The 20,274-nt window shown below is 54.5% G+C and overlaps 1 protein-coding gene across 4 annotated transcripts; it reads right to left on the reverse strand.

Moving 5' to 3' along the window:
• Positions 1-30: 30 nt before the first annotated feature.
• HUS1 (HUS1 checkpoint clamp component) lies at positions 31-13,188 on the reverse strand. 4 transcript variants are annotated; one of them, XR_003967077.1, is made up of 9 exons: positions 12,990-13,188; positions 11,814-11,941; positions 11,553-11,729; positions 9,325-9,432; positions 7,979-8,053; positions 3,470-3,569; positions 2,201-2,320; positions 1,878-2,080; positions 132-204 (listed from the first exon to the last, which is right to left on the reverse strand). XR_003967077.1 is itself a non-coding variant. In XM_030307636.1 (8 exons), exons 1-8 carry the CDS (start codon positions 13,039-13,041, stop codon positions 122-124), a joined length of 843 nt encoding a protein of 280 aa, XP_030163496.1. In that variant the 5' UTR covers positions 13,042-13,176; the 3' UTR covers positions 31-121. The 4 variants fall into 4 exon arrangements, 2 of the variants coding, with proteins under 2 accessions (XP_030163496.1, XP_030163495.1); XM_030307636.1 differs by lacking the exon at positions 1,878-2,080 and having other exon boundaries at positions 31-204; positions 12,990-13,176; XM_030307635.1 differs by lacking the exons at positions 1,878-2,080; positions 12,990-13,188 and adding an exon at positions 12,088-12,357 and having other exon boundaries at positions 31-204.
• Positions 13,189-20,274: the final 7,086 nt, after the last annotated feature.

Here is a 20,274-nt window from a genome sequence, read left to right on the forward strand (position 1 = left end):
TCTTAACAAAACAGACATAAGAACAAGAAGCAACACGAAGTAGTGTGTTTATCCAACTGTGCTCCGCAAGCTCCAGTTCCCACCAGCACAGAACCAAGGGAAGAGAGGGGCCGGACGCAGCCTACGAGAAGGCCGGGATGAAGTACTGCAGGGAGACGTCCTCGTGGAGCAAATCAAAATGGACGATCTTGTTGCTCACGATGTCTGGGGAGAGAAGAAGACCTGTCACAAGGGCCGCAACCAGCGCTCGCACGCGGGGGCCCCTCTCCTGGAGCCCGGCCTCCCTGCGGCTCCGCTCCCTGCGACGTGACCGCCCACAGCCAGGGAGACGAGGCCCAGGACTCTGGTGAGAGGCCCTCATTTGCCAAATCAGTGTCCTTCTAGGAAAACACGTCTGCCACCCACGAGCAAGCTAAGTGAGGTGAGAAGGCCGAGCACGGTGGCCCGCAGACCACGGGGGACAGGCTGCAGCGCAGGCCAGAGCGCAGGAGGGGCCCGGGTCAGGCGCCGCGCTGCGCGATGGCAGGTGCACAAGCCCAGAGGGTGGAGCTCATCACTTCCACAGCAGTGAGTGCGGGAGTGAGGGCAGTGGCCAGGCCCACAGCCACTGAGGGGGCGGGGGCAGAACTGTGCCGGGGAGCCAAGGGCAGACCTCAGAGGCAAGCAGGGCTGGGGCTGGACGAAGTCTGTCAGGGTGGGCCGGCCGCAAGTGCCAAGCCGAGGAGGGAGCAGTCCCAGGGGATGGAGGCGGGGAAGGGGCATGGCGCCAGCAGAACACCCTCCAGGAGCCGCGGCGGCTGGAGACTGAGGGCAAAGGGCAGCCAGCATGCCCTGGAGGTGGGACAGTGGAGAAGCGGACCTGGGGGACGCCACCACAGAGGTGGAAACTACAGGCACAGACGCAGGGCTGAGGGACTAAGGAAAGGGTAGGAGTAATCCAATTTTGCTTTGTCACAATCTGCCACTTCTGGGGACTTCAAGTCACCTTCCCCAAGGCACAGGCAGCTCAGACGGCTGCCTCGCCTAGAACAGACAAGCTCTCTGTCCTGGGCGGGCCATGAGGGCGAGGGCGAGGGCGAGGGCGTGCGCAGGGCCAATGCCACTGCGCTGCATGGGGTCGGGCTGCGTGACCTGGGTACCACCTGGACCGCTAGCCAGGACTGCGGTCGCGCCACCCGGCAGCGGTCAGGAGCCTGGCAGCAGGTGGGACAGCTGTCTGGAGTCTGTGAGGACCCTGCGCTGAGACACAGCCACTGCTCTCAGCGTCATGAACGTGCGCCAGGCCAGGCCAAGGGTTCTCAGCATTCGGTGCAGGCGGACACCAGCACCCGCCCTAAGGCCCAGCTGTGCCAGCTCCCTCCCTCGCCCCGTCTCTCTGTCCTCCACACACCCCCTCACACCCCATCACCCCTTCCAGTGCCTTCCTGACGCGCTAACTGCCCACCCGTGATCTGCTTCGCTTCCTGTCTCTCTTGGAGGGCTGGCATTCCTTGGCACAACCACCTAGCATCTTCTATTCCTTGTCCTGGGTGCGGGCGATCTGGCGGCCGTCCCCGGCTCCGCCCACTGGTGCTGCGCATGCAGCCTGACGGTTCTTCCACAAAAGGTGTAGCTCCCTTCCACTTGCTGTGGTCAGAGTGACAAGGAGACAGAAAGAGCCTCGAAAAGTTCAGGGCGAGTAAGCCCTCCCTCACGTGTGGCCAATGAATGGCGAGAGCCGAGAGGCAGATATATGGCTGAGAAAGACAGACAGGACCCACCACGGTCACAGGGCCAGCAGGAAAAGTCAGCAGTCAGGGAGAAACGGGAGAAATGGGAGTCGAGGAGGAACCGCTCAGGTTTAGACACAGAGGGGAAATAAAGGCATACGAGGGGACCTTAAGTCTAAGTCCAGTGGGGTCAGGGGCTATGGCTGTCGGGCCAGATTAACAGAGCAGCCTGGACGATCAACAGCTGTCCTCTGGAAGCTTCTCCTTAGGCGCAGACCCACTCGTGGTGGCCGGGCGAGGCAGCCAAGCCAGCATGGCTGCAGGGCCCCAGATCAGAATCTCCAGGTGCTGCTGAATCCAGGAAAACTGCCCTGGGAAACAGGCCCACGTGACCGAGCTGTTCTGCACTTAGGACAGTGCGCAGATGCGAGACCTCCCCCCCCCCCCCCCCCCCCCACCGCCGCCCGCAGGCAACCCGAACATGCACTCACTGCACACGGCCTTTGTCGGGTTCACTTGCTGTCCGGCAAGGAACTGCAGGAGCCTCCGGATATCGATGCGCACCTCGGCCATCTGCTCCGGGTTTCTATCCTGAGACGCGTCTTCAGAGGCTGAAACGACACGCACAGCTCGGGGGTCGGGGGAGCCCGGAGGCGGCAAGCTGCCTGTTTAGATTGATGATCCACGTGACTGCCGGCTCTTGGAGCCTGGAGACGCTGCCAGATGCTAAGCGAGCATTTATCAAGTCCTTCTCTTTAAACTACGTGGCAGATTTCCAGAGAATCTTCACTTACAGTGACATCAAATCTGACCTGCTGTCCCCACTGCAGTGGAAGAAAACGCACGTGTCAGTCCCCTGACATACAAGGAGGAGGGGGACTGTCAGGCGCTAATACGAGACTGCCTGTTCTAAAGTGGAATGAAACGAGAGAAAAGGTCCTTGCAACTCCGGCAAACACCAAAGACCAGACCCTCTGTGCAATTTATCAAACTAAAGAAAGCGAGTGTCACCAAGCTCAGTCCCCCCGCACAACGATTAGCAAAGCCTGCATCACGCAGATTTCCCTTGGCAGGAACGTATGCCCTTCGCCACCAAGTGAAAACCCCTCGCTACGCTACGCCACGACGGGTCATCAACAAGCCAACTTGTGGTGATAAGAGACAAGCCAACTTGTGGTGATAGATCAAGGACTGTAAAAGTGGTGACCCGTCCTGTGTTCGGGAGGGAGGCTGCGCAGAGCTGAGCCGGTTTCACGCGACCGGCAGACGTCCCCAGGACCCTGCCTCGCGCCCGCGGCACCACCCGCCGAGTGTGTCATCCAGGCCTCGAGCCCTGCCAGCACAGATCACCTGGTCAGTGACCCCACTGTCCCCTGCTACTGAACTGGTCCCACGGTCTCTGTCGCTGTGTAGGGAGGAAAAATCTGTCAGGTGAGGAAGGCGTCTATCTGTTAATCTGATTTCATAAACACTTGGGACGTACACAGGAGGGAGGAGACCTCCACCTTGTGATGCCGCCCCAGGTGAGAAGCGGGCAGACGGGCACTGAAGAGCTGCCATGGCTCCTGGGGACCACGGGGCAGGCATCGCCCTCAGGCCCGGGAGGCCGACCTTCCCTGCTCTGGCCTCAGCTGTCTATTCTCTCCCCGAGCTTGAAACTCGGGCAGCTGAATTCCACCCGTTTTCCAGGCAGAGGTCTCAGCAACTGTGCACCTGAAACAACGTATTAAAGGCAAAACACAACCCGCCAGAAAACTCACCTGACGGAGGGTTCCCGAGATCCTTAAAGTGGGTTGTAACGCACACTAGCTCCGTTTCTATTTTCAAGTTCAATTCTCCATTTAGGTTTGCTTCAATGATCTGCAAATTGAGTATTTTACAGTCTTAAAAAAGCAAAGCAAAACAAAAGGGGTAAAGGGGGAAAGAAGACATCAGCTTCCACAAAACCAGGTGACAAGGCCACCCCACAACGGCACCAAGACCCACCCAGCACCAGTGACACAGGGAGCTCAGAAATGCCCAGAGGGGGCCCCTGAGTGGAGGCCCGGAAGCCATGTTGGGGGGGGGGGCCTGGCAGGGCACATGGGGCAAGGGGCAGGGGAGGCCGCAGGAAGAGCCTGTGCTGAGAAGAAACCCTGGGAGCAAATGTTCAAGGTGAGTGAAACAGGGGTGTGGGGCTTACAGGAGAGAAGGAGAAAGAGGGAGAGGTGATGCGGGGAGGGCTGCTACGGCATGCAGGGGGGCGGCAGCGTGCTGTGACAAGCTGTGGCCACAACAGGACTGAGAACCCGGAGTTCTGGAGCGAGAAAGCGTCTGGTCCTCTCCCACGGCTACAATGAAAACCCATGCTCTAAGAGAACTTCTGAAAGGTCTGTGGTCAGGCTCCAAATGGAGATCTTGTGGCAGGGGGATGAGGGGGAGAGAGAGAGAGAAACCCCTGGCCAGAGGGCATCTGGAGCCCAGCAGGTGCTACAGAGTGGACGCGAAGTGTAAGGGATTAGGTCTGGCTCATCAAGGGGACAGATGAGAAAAAAGAGCCTGAGTCAAGAGTCGGGGGAGCTGGGAGGTGACCAGACCTCATGCAGGCACAGAGTGGGGGCGGATGAGATGAGAGGATCGAGGATCGCAGAGGGAAGGAGACCAGGAGGGCACAGCAGGTGGGCCCAGAGAGTGCAGTAAGAGGAAATGAGATGGACGGACAGACGAAAAACAGTAATTATGGAGCAACAGAGAGACCACACGCCCTGAAGAGAGCCACAGGTAAAACACGAGGAAGTCCACGTCGTCCAAAAGGAGAGCCAGAAGAGGGGCCACCTCCGGGGACGCTGCCCACGCCTTGAGGGAAACTGGCCCCAAACAGCCCATGGTGGCTTCTCAGGGGATGGAAAAGCCCCCAGTCCCTCCCCAGGCCTCTCCCCCCTCATTAGAGCTCCCCGCTCACAAGGAGACACTGGAGGGGCCGCACCGGACCCTGTGCACCCGGAGACTAACCGGTGCTGCCCCCACTAGTCCTTCCCAAGTGACCGGATAGACGGCCGCTCTACAGGACTGTGAGCCCTTCACCGTCCCCGTACAGTGCAACCTGCATCCCCACCGCCTACGGGCAGAGACCGTAGAACCACGCTCTGCTCTGACAACTACTACACACGGGAAGGGACCGAGGAAATTAGAAGCTGGCCAACTGCCCTGTTTTCAGCTGGCTGCACCCTGGGTCATAGCTACAAATACAGCATAACCACAAAACCTTGAGAATTCGTGGGAATGTGACCCTCTATTTAAAAACCAGGCGCGGAGGTTGGCAGGGGAGATTTACAAGTTCAGAAAGGTCTGGAGACGTTGCAGCGTCCAGTCGCTGGTGCCCCTCCGCACTCCCAGCACACAGGGTGCCGGCCACCCCACCCCCACCCCCTTGCCTCCTACCTTCCCATCCAGCCTCTCCCCTGCCTGTGAGGGGCAGCACACCACCCCAGGACCCACCTCCCACCCTCCCATCCCGGGGGCCTCTCTCCCGCCTGTGAGGCTTCTGAGGGTCAGACAACATTCCTTCCAAGCTCCATCCTCTACACCAACCCTGGGGTTTTTTAACGGGACAGGATCTACCAATGACGTTCACAGTAAGATCTGTGCCACCGAACAGCTTCCAGTTTCACTGATCTGATCTGATTTCTCTTCCCAAGTCCGCATCTGCCCATTTCTAACGCCCAGCAGGTCTTGGGGAGCCCGTGTGGCAGTTTGCAGGTCAACACCCTGTTCACCCACCAATACAGGACAGCGTGTGAGGCAGTGGAAAGACAAAGGGGCATTGGGGGACCCAGGATGGTGGAGGTGCCCTGCCTGCACGCTGGAGGCAGCTACATCTACCTACACTGAGTGAGCAGCTCAGTACCCCTCGTTCGTGTTCCTCGACACTGGTGAACTCCAAGCATTTCTCATTCTAGAAACAAAACCAAAACCTTTCTGAACTTGACTGAGCTAGTATCTCTGAGGGTTTTTTTTATTATTATTACTTAAAATATGTTTTTTAATGTTTATTTATTTTTGAGAGAGAGAGACAGAGTGTGAGCAGGGGAGGGGCAGAGAGAGGGAGACACAGAATCGGAAGCAGGCTCCAGGCTCTGTGTGTCAGCACAGAGCCCGATGGGGGGCTTGAATTCACGAGCCACGAGATCATGACCTGAGCTGAAGTCACATGCTTAACCGACTGAGCCACCCAGGTACCCTGGCATTTTTTGTTTTTAAGGTTATAGTTTTAAGTAATCTCTACACCCAACGTGGGGCTGGAACTCATGACCATGAGATCGAGAGTCACATGCTCCATGACAGAGCCAGCCAGACACCCCTGAGGCTTTTAACATTAAGTACAAAACAGTCCTCCAAATTCACTATTGCATAGTATCGGAATCGTGCCCTCAAACGTTAAGTGTTTCTTGTCAACTTTATTGGTGAACCCAGAAATACACTGTTGTATTTCTAAGCACACTCCCATAGAATCTGGAAATAATATGGGATTAAAACAACACACAACAATCTGTAAACTCTCACTGCTTTTGAAAAACAGTGGTTTTATATAGACTTAATTCAGGAAAGCAGCTTGCGGTGGTTCCGGATTCACTTCAGCCTTTAACGCTCTCTTCCACTTTCTTCCTAATCCAGAAATCTGAGTCATCACACGATTAGCTCTACATCCCCTGAGCACAGCCAGTGTCTGGTGCACGGCCACCGTTCTGTCACTACCCAGGGAGGGAACTGACAAACGACGGGTCTCTGACCCCCGGCTGCTTATGTCTACTCTGGAACTCACCAGAACGCTGCCCTCACCAACATCCTCTGTCTCTTAAGGGTCTGGATGGGATCTTGCTTCTCCCAGTGATCTTCTCAATGGTAATTACCTACCACTCTGCAGCGCTGACTCAATGTACTGAGCACTGAACATAAGGTACCTACCTCTCCATCTGTGGAAAGTCGCAAAGCCCCCGTGAAGGTGCGCAATCCTGCCCACTTTGGGTGACACCCAGGACAGGGCCCATAGGTTGGGTAGTGTGGCCAGGAGGGGGCCCAGGTCTGTGTGGCCCCAAGGACTCCCCTTTGCCACCAGGTCACTACACTGTTCCACCTGCTGTTACCACTAAGCTGATGTACATAGCTCTGAGTGGCTTGTAAGCTAACAGGTGACGCACAGCAGGACCGTGTCAGACCCCAGCACACACACACCTCCCGTCCTGAACCGGAAGCTCAGGTGGGCCGACAAGCCCTCAGGGGCTGGAGTCTGAGGTGGCACCTGCAGACGGCGGGGACTCCTGGCCCCCGCACATGCCTTCCCTGCTCCTACATGGGTCCCACGCGCACCGCCCCACGGCCGCATCCCCCACTGAAGGAGGTGGGGACAAGGCTGTGAGTCTCAGCAAGGGCCTCCTAGTGCCTCCGGGATGGGGATGCGAGAGTGCTAGCGCCCTCTCTTCCCTCATTCTCTTGCCACGACTTTCAGATGCAGAATTCTGGTCATCTAGGCATGCTCACTATGCACTTGGCCACCCTGACTTTCCACCGAGTATTCCAGACTGCAGTGGCCGCGCCACAAACTTTCTGTTTTTAAACATTCCAGAGAAGAGAAAAACACCTCCGATGACTCGGTCTGTCTCAGCGACTTTGCTGACTCATTTCCATGGGACCGAAAGAACAAACAACCAGATCCTTGGATTAATTGCCCTGCTTTTCCCTGTGGGCCTCCCTGAGCCTCTCTGCAGGTGCCCGGACTCGCCGCAGAGGAGGCCCCCAGCCTGACGACTGGCTCGACGTGAAAGCCGTCACAGGACACCGGCGTTCTGGGACAGCTCGGACCTGCGCTCGCCGAGACACGTGGTACGTGGACGGGACGCTCAGCTGTGCTGATACCAATGATTTGTTAAAGAAACACACATCAGCAAACAAAACGTGACGCTCTGTCCGGGGCACAAGAATCTGCTGAAAGCATCCCTGACGCACTATAAACACGACTACGAGGGGTCAGGGCAAACACAAAGGCTCCCCCTGCGAAGGGGGCTGAAAAGCACTAGAACAGCTTCTCAGGGCATCTGAGACTGCAGGCTCTCCACCACAGGCCGGGTCCTTGAGCCCACCTCGGCAGGGGGACCTGCGCCCTGGGACGCCACCAGGTGAGCGAGGATGCACCCACACCTTTGCCAGGCGAGGCTTCCTCCCAGGACACTCAGCCCGAGCCTGACACCTCCAAGATGCTGGGAAAGCTCTTCACTAAACAAGTGACCACTTACAAGGTGATTGCTGATGTTTTTCATTTTTTCCACGATGCTCTTCATGGTCTTCAAAACTGGCAAATAGATGCTAACCTGCAGAATGGAGGAGAAAAACCATTAACGCAGCCAAGGACGGACGGTGCTCACCACCTATGTCGGAAATGTGCAGTTGCTTAGAAGCTCTGAAATCCTGTTTCCAAGTTGTGGGAACAGAGCTCCTTTAAAACTAGGAAAAGAGGGGCGCCTGGTGGGCTCAGTCGGTTGAGTGTCTGACTTCAGCTCAGGTCATGATCTCGGGATTCGTGGGTTCAAGCCCTGTGTTGGGCTCTGTGCCGACAGCTCAGAGCCTGGAGCCTGCTTCGGATTCTGTGTCTCCCTCTCTCTCTGACCCTCCCCCGTTTGTGCTCGGTCTCTCTCTGTCTCAAAAATAAACAAACATTAAAAAATTAAAATTAAAAAAAAAAAAAAAAAACTAGGAAAAGAAAACAACCCTACAACCTTACTGACCCCCGCCTGCCTGCCTCCGGGACACCTTGGCGCCCTTGTCCCCGTGGCGTCCACCTGGTTCCAACGGGGTGGCCCTCCCGCTGACGTGCACCAGTATGCGCCCAGGCGCCCACGTCCCCATGGTGTCCTCCCGGTTCCAGGGGGGCAGCCCTCCCGCTGAAGTGCACCTGCGCACGCCCAGGGGACGGGACTCAGCACAGCCCGCAGGGCCACCTGCCACCTCACAGACGCTGCGGGTGGGTCGGGCCCCAGCGCTCAGACCCTCAGACCCGGCCCCCCACGTTGCTGGAGACAGCGCGGTCTTCCTCCCGGTCAGTGTGGATGGCCTCCCAGAGTCCAGTAAATAGCCTACGCGGTATATTTTCACAATTCCTTCTTGCTCTGATTGTAAGCAAAACGTAAGGGACCCTCTGGCACCACACTCACTGTCAGGGGCTCTGGGACTCCTGGCAGCACGCCCGGAACAGCCCCTCCTCCTCGCTTTTACACGAACCCTGGACACTAGTCCTTATGGGACGAGGAAAACTCGAGTTCTGGGAAACGGACAGAAGTGACCTTGCCCCCAAGGACTACTCTAGGTTAGTCTTATGGAAGCGCTACGACTGAGCAGGACATTCTCTGTCCTGCGTGTGAAGCGTGTGGCGTTTCTACCATGAGCAGCACGGTCTAAAGGTGTTTTATATAAACAACGGAAGGCAAACATTCCAATTTTTCCCTGGAGAATCCTTTAAAAATGACTCTCGTTTCCTCCCAGGTACATACAATCTTCAAATGAAATGTATGGCGAGACCGTAACTAAAATCAGGGACTTCAAACCACACCATTTAGTTTGCAAGCAGAGGACGGGCATCACTCACGTCGGCGTCTGGGACTGTAGGCTCTTGCAAATCCTTCCACAATTTTCTAGGAATGACCCTAACGGGGATGTCATGTGTCACAACGCGGCTACTATTCGACACTGATAACTGCCAAGAGAGAACATGTTTTCATAACGTCAATGTAGAAAAACCAGAGTAACTGAAGAATAAGTAGAAGCCGACCCCGCATCTACGTGGAATGTTCTCGACTCTTTCATCCGAGTCCATAAAACAAGCACTTCCGGCGTGGTGCCTGTCCTGCTGAGCCCTGTTGAAGTCGGGAGTGTGAGGAGTAAGTCACGGTCCCCATGTTCCAGGGACACAGATGGGTCAGGAAGCAAGAAAACAAACACGACCTTGTCTGAGCTGCATGTGACACACTGGTCACAGCCTGGAGGAAAATGAAGCAGTGACCAGATGAATGTTTGGGGAGGTTCCCAGACGGAGGGCAAGAAAGGCCTCTCCGAGAGGCAACATTTCAGATCGTGCCACAACATGGTGGGAAGATGGGGACGAGGGGAGCCCTGTCCCTCACTACATGTGAAGCCGTGAGGCAGAAGCCAACCCGTCTGCTGAAGGAACCGAGACTGTTCTTTGTGAGCTCAGCATGCAGCATCGTCTACACTGCTGGACAGAACCATGTTTATCCGTGTCCAGGGGCTTCCGTGAAACAACAGATTGACGTATCCTGCCCTTTTATTTATTTATTTTTAATTATTTACAATATTTATTCATTTATTTTGAGAGAGAAGGCGAGAGAGTATGAGCAGGCAAGGGGCAGAGACAGAGGGAGAGAGAATCCCAAGCAGGCCCCACGCTGTCAGTGCAGAGCCCGAGGTGGGGCTTCAACTCATGAACCATGAGATCAGGACCTGAGCCAAAATCAAGACTCGGACGCTTAACCTACTGAGCCACCCCAGCACCCCTAGCCAGCGCTTTTAGACAGAAAGCATCACATGTCGCTATCCTGTTTCTCCTTAAACAAGTGAGGAATCACACAAGCTTGTCCTAAGGCAGGGAATACTCTGATCGGCTCTAACATAGTGAACAGGTGAGGAATCCATTATCAGGAAGAACTTCAAACTGCGCACAGTGCTCGCACCAGAGTGGGGCACAACACACACAGCACGGTGGGGGGGGAGGCTGCCGATGGGAGGAGCGGCGCTGGACTGGCACTAACGGGAGAGGGGGTTTCAGAGAGTGAGAAGGGGACATTCCAAGCAGGATCCCCAGGGTCCCCAAAGCCTGGGAGCTGGACTAGAATGGGACACTCCGGGGAACTACTTAGACAGTGGGAGTAGGCGATGTGGCTCCAAGATGGCATAGGTGGGGCCATGCACACATGGCTTTGAACAACACATTAAGACGTGAGAACGTCGTCCTGTGAGCTGTGAGTCTGGGGGAAGGGGGGCACATCCTGAGGACAGCAGGTGTCAGATTCTTCTGGGAGCAGCACTGAACACACAGCAATTCTGGGAGACCAAGAGATCACCTAAAGGGGTTACAGATGAGGTAGGGAAAACCCTTCAAAGGGGAAAATGTATAAAAACCATGATTTCTAGATGAAGGGACCACACCTCTAAGAGGAACAGAGATGCAGGGACACGCAGACTGGAGCAGAGGCAGAAGTGTTCCCACACGGGAAGAGGCAGCATCCCAGCTGAGTACTGTGTGATTGCAGCACTATTTATACACGAGGGAATCTGACTCCAATAGAAAACAAGTATTTGTGGGCACATCTTTGCTTTTAATAAAACCAACTAGGGGCACCTGGGTGGCTCAGCCGGTTAAGCATCTGACTCCTGGTTTCAGCTCAGGTCATGAAATTCTTGGGGTTCCTTCACTCTCCCCCCTGCCCCACCACTCTCTGACCCTCGCTCAGTCTCTCTCAAAGTAAATAAATAGGGGCGCCTGGGTGGCTCAGTCGGTTGGATGTCTGACTTCGGCTCAGGTCATGACCTCACAGTTCATGAGTTCGAGCCCTGTATAGGGCTCTGTGCTGACAGCTCAGAGCCTGGAGCCTGCTTCGGATTCTGTGTCTCCCTCTCTCTCTGCGCCTCCCCCACTCACGCTCTGTCTTTCTCTCTCAAAAATAAATAAACATGAAATAAAAATAATAAACTTTAAAAAAATAAAACCAACTAGTTTTCCACGTGCTATTAGAAAGCCTGGACTTGTAGCCACTTCTAGCCCTGCTGGGAAGTCCTGGAGCACTCCCTCCTACTCACCAGCTCTATGGAGACCGTGAGGCAGGGGAAGTGTTTATTAGTCAGCTTGATCTTCAAGGCTCTGGCATTCTGGGCAGTTCTCAAAGCTCGAGATAAATTTTCCGACGTCAGCTCTAAATAAATCTCGTTGTTTTCAGCAGAGACACCTTCCATCTGAAATTCACTGAAGAAGTTCTCCTAAGGGCAGGAAAAGAGGGGTCCTCTGTCCCTTTGCAGTGGCCTTTGGGTGCGGTCCACAGGCTTCCAGAACCTTCTGCTCACCTGTTCCAGCTCACACCACATGCTCACGCCTCCATTGGCCACTTTGTCGGAGAGGATGAAGTTCAGCTTATCTGGGCTGATGCGGAGGGTACAGGTTTTGGCGAGCTTGGCGATCATGTTGCTGACGCCTGCAGCAGGGGGTTAAAGCAAGGAATTACCAGGACAACTGAGCTTAGACAACCCCCTGAACATGGTGAAACTGCTGGTGGAAAAATAACCCACTGAAAGGGGCTTTAACACGGTCGGTCACACTGGCCCCCAATAACCCTCATACCAGGAGTGATGGAATGAAGAAGGAAGGCTGCGGGGAGGTTAACTGGAGCCCAGTGAGGCATTCACTCGCTCAGCCTGCAATGGGGCCCCCCAGGCCTGCAGCGCAGGGCCAAGGGCCAGTGCAGCCCGACCAGAAGGGATGTCTGTGCTGGATACACTGTCCATCCGGGACAGCAGCAGGTTTAAGATAAAAAACTCCAGGATGGAAATCAAGTTCCATAAACAATCCTTGGCACCTGCTCTCATGCCTGCCTGTCCCCCCCCACCCAGGTCCGTTCACCCAATCCTTCCCCCAATCCTTCCCCGAGAGAAGCCCCATCCACTCCCATGGCCCATGCGGGGGAAGGGGGAGGGGGAGAGGGGTGTCCTGCACCTTTGGCCCCAAGCCCCCTAGTCCCCATCCCTTAATCCTCCCGCGAGCCCACATCCTCGTCCCCCCCCTTCCCGCGGGCTCCCATCCCCACGCCCCCCATCCCCGCGCCCCTCGACCCCCATCCCTTTCCCCCCACCTCTGTCCCCCCATCCTCCCGTGGCCCACATCCCTGTCTCCGTACCTCCACCGCTCCCTCGCGGGCCCACGCCCTCCACCCGCGTCACCCTACCTCTGTCCCCCCACCTCCGCGCCACCACCCCTTCGGTGGTCCCCGCCCCCATCCCCGCTCCCCCTCTCCCGTACCCCCTCCCGCGGCCTCCCGCCCACCATCCCCGTTCGCGCACCCCTATCCCCCCACCCCCGCGCCGCCGCCCCTCCCACGGGTCCACGGCCTCCGTTACAGCCCCGCACCACCCCCACCCGGTCGTCCCGCGGCCCGCGCCCCCTCCCCATTCGCCCCCGGCGCGCGCACTGCCTCCTTCCGGCCCGCGCTCTTCTCTACGCCCTGCTGCAGGCCCGACCCCGCTCACGTGTGAAGTGGTTCAGACAGGCCGTGTCCACGATCTTGGCCCGAAACTTCATGGCGGGACGCAGGCCCGCGCAGGGTGTCAGTCGGCCGCGGACTCGAGTCTCCTCCTAAGCGTCCCGCCGGAAACGCCGCCGCGCGCTCATTGGTTCCGCCGCCCGGCCCGCCCCGTGGGAGGCGGGGATCCCGGGTGAAGTGCCCTGGGAGGCGGGGTCTCGCGTCACGCTCGGGGTCGCACCCACGTGGGAGGCGGGGTCTGGGTCAAGTCTGCGGGAGAGGGAGGTCCCGGGTGTCACTCGGGGTCACATCCCCGGGGAGACGGGGTCCGGGTCAAGTCTACGGGAGAGGCGGGGATCCAGGATCCTGTCCCCCTGGGAGGCGGGGTCGGGGTCACACCCCCAGGATAGGCAGGGTTTGAGGTCAGGTCTGAGGGAGAGGAGGGTTAGGGATCACACTCCGGCTCGCACCCTGGGAGAGGCGGGGTCTGGGTCAGGTCTCTGGGAGAGACAGGTCCCGGTGTCACTCCGAGTCACATCCCCGGGTTAGGCAGGGTTTGGGGTCAGGGTCTGGGAGAGCTGGGTCTCGGGTCTCACTTCAGGTCACATACCCTGGGGAGGCGGGGTCCGAATCAGGTCTGCGGGGGAGGTGGAGTTCCAGGGTCATATCCCCGAGGGAGGCGGGTTCTCGCGTCACTCTCGGGATCACACCCCCGGGGAGGCGGGGTCCGGGTCAGGTCTCCTTGAGAGACAGGTCCTGGGGTATCTCTCGGGGCCACGCCCCCGGCGGAGGCGGGGTCCCGGATGTCAGATGAGGTCACACCGGGGAGGAGGGATCGGGTCAGGCGGGCCAGAGAGGCGGTTCCCAGTCTCACTCAGGGTTACACCCTAGGGGAAGGCGGGGGAGGGAGGGGTAGGTGGGGAGGGCGGTAAGGCTGGGGTCAACGTCCCGAGGGGGCGGGGTCCAGGGCCACGACTGCAGGTGGGGGCGGGGGGGGGGGGGAAGGGGTGTACCCGGATCTGGTTCTGGTCACCCCCATGGAGAGGTGGGATCTTTTGTCAGTCCCTGGATGGGCTGGTCTAGGGTCAAGCCCCAGGGTGATCTTTTTGTGACTCTGGAGTCCTCAATCCTCAAGAATGGGAAGTGTTTCTGAAGATTCACATTTTGAAAGAATTTTGTGACACCTATTTCCAATTGTTTTAAAACATTAAAAAGATCCTCTCCCTGTCTCTGCCCCTCCCCTGCTTGTGCTTTCTCTCTGTCTCTCCCTCAAAATAAACCTTAAATAATTTAAAACATTAAAAAGAAAACCCTTAGTTTATTTATAAAAGACTTGTTAGGGTGGCCAGTGACCTTTCAACATTAAATAATATTATCACTTAAATTTATACCTCTCTGGAGCAGGGCAGTTTATAAGCCCCCTCCTGGCTCAGATGGCAGTGAGGAGGGAAACACAGGCAAGAGAAATGCAGCTTCAATGAAGCCTCACGGCTCACCGCCCACTGCCGGACACGTGACACATGCGGAGGGTCACTTTACCAGACACCTGATGCGTGCGGAGGGTCACCTTCCTGGAGGAACGCACGGTGCCCCCAGTGCCTTAATGTTTTTGTCTCATTAAAGACCGGAAGTAACCTTATCTTCAGGGCACCAGCCCCTCGAGGTCCTGGAAGCCTTGCTTCCGATTCCTCAGAGACTGACTTTAAGTCTTACCCTCCTCCCTCCACTAATTTAAAAGTCTGTAATCCGCCTCCCCTCACAACCCCAGCGCAGCTCTTTCTGCCCCTGGGTCCTGCGTCCGTGCTGTAATAAAGTCACCTTTTTGCATCAAAAATGTCTCAAGAATTCTTGCTTAGCCGTTGGCTCACGAATCCCACTTCATAATCTCATCAGTAGCACCGGTTGTGAATCCTTAGAAGTGAGGGTTTTTTTTTTTTTTTTTTTTTTTACCAACAACAACCAAAAAATGGGTTTATTCACAGGAATAGCAGAAAGGAGAAGAATGCTCTTTTGTGGAGAAAAAGGAGGAAATTGGGAGAGTTTGTTTTCAAAGACGGACTATTGGAGAAAAGCAGGGCTTCTGGGCTGTAAGTTTTCTCCAGGAAGATTTGCAAGGGCGGTACATTTCTTGTAGGAGTTGGGATCTAGACCTTTCCCTGTTGGAGCCTGTAACTGATGTCTTGCTGTGGGCTCTTGGGGGGGAGGGCGGGCGCTATAATTGACACTCCTTCCTGTAATGGTGCGGAGGGGCCCCTTCCCCCTTCTAGCTCCTGGCTCCACTCCCCAGGCTTGGGCTTTCCCTTCATTCTCATATGGTAAAGACGGGGTATGTCAACACTGACCTTAAGCAATAATCCTGCAAGTTTGTCTCAAGATGAATTTTACCAGATCCTAGTTAAAATTCTTTAAAAAAATTTTTTTAATGTTTATTTATCCTTGAGAGAGAGAGAGAGAGAGAGAGAGAGAGAGAGAGAGAGAAACAGCATGAGTAAGGGAAGGGCAGAGCAAGGAAGGGACACAAAATTCAAAGCAGGCTCCAGGCTCCTAGCTGTCAGCACAGAGCCCAAACCCACAAGCCGTGAGATCATGACCTGAGCCAAACTTGGACGCTTAACCGACTGAGCCATCCAGGAACCCCCCCCCCCAGTTAAATTCTTATAATGTACATGATAGAAATGATGGCAGAGAATTAAAAAAAAAAAAATAGGAAATACACCTTCAACTGTATCCAGCCTGGTTTTCCAAATACTATATTACCCATGTTAAGAACGCATTATTTTGGGGGGTGCCTGGGTGGCTCAGTCGGTTAAGCATCTGACATCAGCTCAGGTCATGATCTCACGGTCCGTGAGTTCGAGCCCCGCATCGGGCTCTGTGCTGACAGCTCAGAGCCTGGAGCCTGTTTCAGATTCTGTGTCTCCCTCTCCCCTGCTCTGTCTCTCTCTCTCTCTCTCTCTCAAAAATAAATATTAAAAAAGTGTTTCAAAAAAGAATGTATCTTTGTAAACAATGTTTCATGCAATATTGATCTTTATTATTTTTTAGATTTTATTTATTTTTTTTTTTTAATTTTTTTTTTTAACGTTTATTTATTTTTTTTGAGACAGAGAGAGACAGAGCATGAACGGGGGAGGGGCAGAGAGAGAGGGAGACACAGAATCAGAAGCAGGCTCCAGGCTCTGAGCCATCAGCCCAGAGCCCGACGCGGGGCTCAAACTCACGGACCGCGAGATCGTGACCCGGGCTGAAGTCGGACGCTTAACCGACTGAGCCACCCAGGCGCCCCTAGATTTTATTTTTAAATTATCTGTGCACCCAACACAGGGCTCAAACTCACAACCCCAAGATCAAGAGTCACCCCATTCCACCAATGGAGCCAGCCAGAAGCCCCTGCCCTTTACTTTAAATGACTTAATTTTATGCCATAAAAAATAAAACAGATTTTTTTAAACTCGCCAGGAAGACTTCTGTGATTTTACATTCTGCATAGACAAAGGCCCAAATAATAGAGGGAATTTTGCCCCAGCAATTATAAAATTAAGCTGGAATGATGTTTACTTGAATGGGAAAAGGAATCTTCTGTATGAAGCCTCACAGTTTTCTTAAACTAAATAGATTCAGTAAACCAATAATTCCAGTTCTGATCATTAAATATACAGACACTGCTACCCCAAGTTTTTTCCAAATGAGTGTGGGGTGAGGCGCAAGATCAGCAGTGATCTCTAGAAACCTGTGTGCTCTTGAGTTTTCTAGCACAGAGCACTCTCCCTTTGCTGTCAGTCCAGCCAGTAAACAGCCTTCTGATTTAAAAACCGGCCACACCTCAACGGTTGGTAAATCAGTCCCAAGAGGATCTAGGGAACAGTGCTGGTGCTGTTTGTTATGTTTGTGTATTGTGCAAGGAAATGCCCTAATTTAGTCCTAAAATGGAAATACAGCTACAGTGTGGCAAATAAAAGCATTTACCGCCTGTCTGTCCCGGAAGCTGCACACGCCCCATGGGGGGCAGGTGACTGCTCACCTCCAGTCCCTGCGGGGAGGCCCATCTGTGGTCCCCCTGTCACGAGGCAGTGCTGGAAATCCTACGCAAGGGTAAAGAGACTGGCACAGCTCAGAGCTTCTGCATCGGATCTGACAGGCGATATTTCTCTTTTTTTCTTTTATGTGAAAAAACTGTAAAATGAGGGTGTGCATACTGTAGAGGTGGTGTGAGAGCACGCCTTCTGACAACTGTACTGTTTACGGGATGGTTTTGCTTAAATAGCTTTTCAGCGACTTCATCTTTTAGACGTGGAAGGAAAAATACTTCAATAAATTGCATAAATCTTTTCTTAATGTTTATCATTTTTGACAGAGAGAGAGACCGAGCATAAGCAGGGGAGGGGCAGAGAGAGAGAGGGAGACACAGAATCTGAAGCAGGCTCCAGGCTCTAAGCTGTCAGCACAGAGTCTGATGCGGGGCTCGAACCCATGAACCATGAGATCATGATCTGAGCCGAAGTCATTCGCTCAACCGACTGAGCCACCCAGGAGCCCCGTACATTTCATAAATATTTTTTAAATTAACATTTGTGGAGCCCACGAGAGCTATGAGGCACGGTGCTCAGGGTTGGGGTTCTGAGGAAGGGGACACCCAGCACCGAGGACAAGGGACATGGGCATCCGTTGGCTACTGTGTCCCACATACAAGGTGCCATTGAAATAGTATCTGTCAGCAGGGTGAGTTAGATGACCATCGCTTCTACATCACCTTCTCCTGATAATATCACTTTGATAACAAACACCCATATGGCAAGTGCTATTACTGCCACCTTATTTTTTTAGATGTTTATTTATTTTTGAGAGAGGGAGGGCCGGGGAGGGGCAGAGGGAGAGGGAGAGGGAGAATCCCAAGAGAATCTGCGCTGTTAGTGCAGAAGCCTGATGTGGGGCTCGAACCCACGAACCACGAGATCATGACCTGAGCCGAAACCAAGAGTCAGATGCTTAAATGAGTAAACTGGGCGCCCCTATGACCCCCATTTTAAAGATGGGGGACTACAGAGAATTGGGGATGTGAGGCGTGGTCACAGTGTAGGCTGTTTGGCTAACGGGCTGGTTACCTTAGGTGCGTTGGTTTGGCAGAAACGGCGACAGCTGGGAGCAGGTGGGAGCATCCCGTGGCCCTGAGGCTCGGTTCGCGGACCCTGCGCTCAAGAGAGGGACGAGATAGGACTGCGCTGAAGCTTCCCTTTCCTATGTTGACATGGGTGCCGACATCCCGCCACCAGCGCGACCCGTCTGCGTCTTCGCGCTCAGGAAGGCACAGGCCAGCTCTCCGGCGTCTGTCTTCTCTCCTTGTGTCCTTGCGGGGCCGTGGCTTTCAGATGGGCCACGGGCTTCCCTCATGTGCCCAGCCAGCACTGAGCCAGGTCACACTGGGGACCCCTGTCCCAGGTCTCTTGTGCCAGAAGCGTCCCGACTTCCCATTTCCGCATTTTGTCCTTTTAAAAATGTTCTTGGGGGGCGCCTGGGTGGCGCAGTAGGTTAAGCGTCCGACTTCAGCCAGGTCACGATCTCGCGGTCCGGGAGTTCGAGCCCCGCGTCGGGCTCTGGGCTGATGGCTCAGAGCCTGGAGCCTGTTTCCGATTCTGTGTCTCCCTCTCTCTCTGCCCCTCCCCCGTTCATGCTCTGTCTCTCTCTGTCCCAAAAAATAAATAAATGTTGAAAAAAAAATTTAAAAAAAAATGTTCTTGGGGCGCCTGGGTGGCTCAGTCGGTTGAGTGTCCGACTTCAGCTCAGGTCACGATCTCACGGTCCGTGAGTTCCAGCCCCGCGTCGGGCTCTGGGCTGATGGCTCAGAGCCTGGAGCCTGCTTCCGATTCTGTGTCTCCCTCTCTCTCTGCCCCTCCCCCGTTCATGCTCTGTCTCTCTCTGTCTCAAAAATAAATAAATGTTAAAAAAAAAAAATTAAAAATGTTCTTCCTTCTGTTTCTGTTTCTCATTCTCCCTTTACTTATTTAATATCCACCTTTCACCCTGGGCCGCGGGGAAATGATAAGACAGGACATATGTCCGCCCCGGGGCTCCCGGCACACAGCTCAGAAGACACTTGTCATTTCCTAAGTGACAAGAACACTAGCAGCATCTTAATGCTCTAACATGTGGTCTTTGGCCCCATTTCCCGACTCAGAGCTTGTCAGTCCCTGGGAATTTCCTGGGTGATAAGAGCGCCTTTGATTTAATCAGGGGACTCTTGGTGCACCCCATGTAGTGGCTGCTCACCAGAAGACCAAACCGTGATCCTAAGCTTGGAACTTTCAGTCCCACCCCTATTCCCCAGACTGGGGAGGGGGGCTGGGCATGGAGTTAATGATTGATCACGCCTAAGTGATGAAGCCTCCTGAGAGTCCCAACAGGGGGCGCGTGGGTGGCTCAGTCTGCTAGGTGTCCGACTCTCAATTTTGGCTCAGGTCACGATCTCACAGTTTTTGTGAATTCGAGCCCTGTGTCAGGCTCTGCACTAACAGTGCGGAGCCTGCTTGGGATTCCCTCTCTCTCTCTCTCTCTCTCTCTCTCTGCCCCTCTGCTGCTCACACTGCCTCTGTCTTTCCCAAAATAAATAAGTAAACTTAAAAAAAAATTAAAAAAAAAAATCCCAACAGTACGGGGTTCAGAGAGCTTCTGCATTGGTGGACACATCCATGTGCCGGGAGGGTGGCACACCCCAACTCCACAGGGACAGAAGCCTGCGTATGTGGGACCCTTCCAGACCTCACCCTATGTATCTTTGTCTGGCTGTTCATCCTTGTTCTTTATTATATAATAAACTGGTAAATATACGTATTTCCCCCAGTTCTGTGTTCTGGCAAATAACTGAATCCAAGGCGGGACAGGTGGTCATGAGAACCTCCGATTCGTAGCCAAGTTGGACAGATATTGTGGGGAACCTGGGGACCTGCCACTTGGCATCGCAGGTGAAGACAGTCTGGTGGGACTGAGCCCTTAACCTGTGGTATCTGCACAGGCTCTGGTTAGTGTCTGAACGGAGCTGAACCACAGGATGCCCAGCTGGTGTCACAGACTTGCTTGATGTTGGGGGAACAAAAGCCCACATCCAGCGTCAGAAAGTGGTCAGGTCGTCGTGTGAGAGTAGAGGAGAAACACGGCAGAAATGAGTTTTTCCTTTACAACCATTATGTAAGAAAGCAAAAGATCATGTCATAAAAAAGATTTGATGTCTAAGTAGGTAATGTTTTCCCATGATCTGAAAACAAAATATTATGCAGTGGGACATTTTGCTCCCACCCACG

This window comes from Lynx canadensis, chromosome A2 (assembly GCF_007474595.2).
Source record: "Lynx canadensis isolate LIC74 chromosome A2, mLynCan4.pri.v2, whole genome shotgun sequence".
NCBI classification, from domain to species: Eukaryota; Metazoa; Chordata; class Mammalia; order Carnivora; family Felidae; genus Lynx; species Lynx canadensis.